The sequence below is a fragment of the Chrysochloris asiatica genome, unplaced genomic scaffold (assembly GCF_000296735.1).
Source record: "Chrysochloris asiatica unplaced genomic scaffold, ChrAsi1.0 scaffold00040, whole genome shotgun sequence".
NCBI classification, from domain to species: domain Eukaryota; kingdom Metazoa; phylum Chordata; class Mammalia; order Afrosoricida; family Chrysochloridae; genus Chrysochloris; species Chrysochloris asiatica.
Genome location: NW_006408558.1, coordinates 11,453,236 through 11,454,643, shown reverse-complemented (window position 1 = coordinate 11,454,643; position 1,408 = coordinate 11,453,236). Strand labels below are relative to the sequence as shown.

General features: G+C 59.2%; 1 protein-coding gene across 1 annotated transcript in view; it reads right to left on the bottom strand.

The window, feature by feature from the left end:
• MUC5B (mucin 5B, oligomeric mucus/gel-forming) overlaps positions 1-1,408 on the bottom strand; it is a 48,957-nt gene that overhangs the window by 22,630 nt on the left and 24,919 nt on the right. The window contains exon 37 of the mRNA XM_006861019.1: positions 1-1,371. Within this exon, the coding sequence (XP_006861081.1) occupies positions 1-1,371 (1,371 nt within the window). The remainder of the gene's footprint in view (positions 1,372-1,408) is intronic.

The following is a 1,408-nucleotide window of genomic DNA, read 5'->3' as shown; positions in this document are numbered from 1 at the left end:
CGGATGTTGTCATAGGTCTCAAAGTCCCCTCCAGAGAGCCCAGGCACGGGGTAGCTCTCATCAAACCAGTCCGTCCAGGTGCAGCGGGGCTCACACACGGTTCCAGTCGATGTGACCATGGTGGTGACGGTAGGACTTCGTGTTGGGAATTCAGAGGAGATGGTTCTCCCTGAGGTGGGCCTGGAGCCCAGGGTGGGGACCAGGGGTGTGGTGGTCAGGACGGGTGTGGAGGCCAAACTGGATGAGGGTGACTTGGCTGCGGTTGTGGGGGATCTGGGCGTGGGCTGAGATGATGTCTGGATAGTGACCACTTCAGCAGTGCTGGGTGAGATGTGAGGCGTGTGTGTGGTGGCCGAAGTTGAGGGGACCCCGGATGACCTGAGAGCATGAGCCGTGGGTTTGCTGGAGGTGGGGGTGCTGGTTTGGGGGACTTGTGTTAGAGTGTTGGAGGTGGGGGTGGGGACTGCTGTGCTGGAGGTGGGGGTGTGGACAGATGTTGATATTTTGGAGGTAGACATGAGAGTTTCCGGGGTGTGAGTGGATGCGCGGGTGGACATGGGGCCCTTTGTGGTCCCACAATGGCTGTAGTCATCACAACAATATACACGCACATGGTAGTTGAGGCAGGTCTGGGCTTGTGTTTGCTTGTGGTTCCGGCAGATGAGCCCAAACTGGACACTACACAGGACCACCTGGCCTAGAGCCCCCAGCGACACCCCTGGGTACAGCTTGGCTTCACACTCAATGGCCGCAGGCCTGTCACACAGCCGCTCGCCCGCATCCATAATGTGGTAGTAGGTCTCAATGTCACCCCCATAGCGGCCAGGCTGCGGTTGGTCGCTGTCTAGCCAGTCTGTCCAGCGGCAGGCAGGCTGGCACCTGGTGGGAACTGAGGTGGCGGTTGTCCTGGCAGCCGAGGGGCTAATGGACGACAAGGGCAGGGTTGTAGAACTGAAGGGTGGTGTGGATGTGGGGCTGGAGCTGGTCTCTAAGCCAAATGGCCTAGTGGGGGCTGGGGTGCTCGGGCACTGAGTGTAATCACAGCACAGCACACGGACATGGTAATTGTGGCAGATTTGGAACCTGCCAGTCTGCTCCCTGTTCCTACAGATCAGCCCAAAGCTGACGTTACACTGTACCACCTGGTCCAGTTCCCGCAGAGGTGTGTCTGGCTGCAGCTCAGAGCGACATTGGATGTCCACCGGGACCTGGCAGAAGGCATTGCCGGCTGCCCGGATGTTGTCATAGGTCTCAAAGTCCCCTCCAGAGAGCCCAGGCATGGGGTAGCTCTCATCAAACCAGTCCGTCCAGGTGCAGCGGGGCTCACACACGGTGGACTTTCCTTGTGTGTTGGTTGTAGACAATATGGAGCTGGTGGTCACCAGGGGAGAGGTCGGGGTTATGCTGG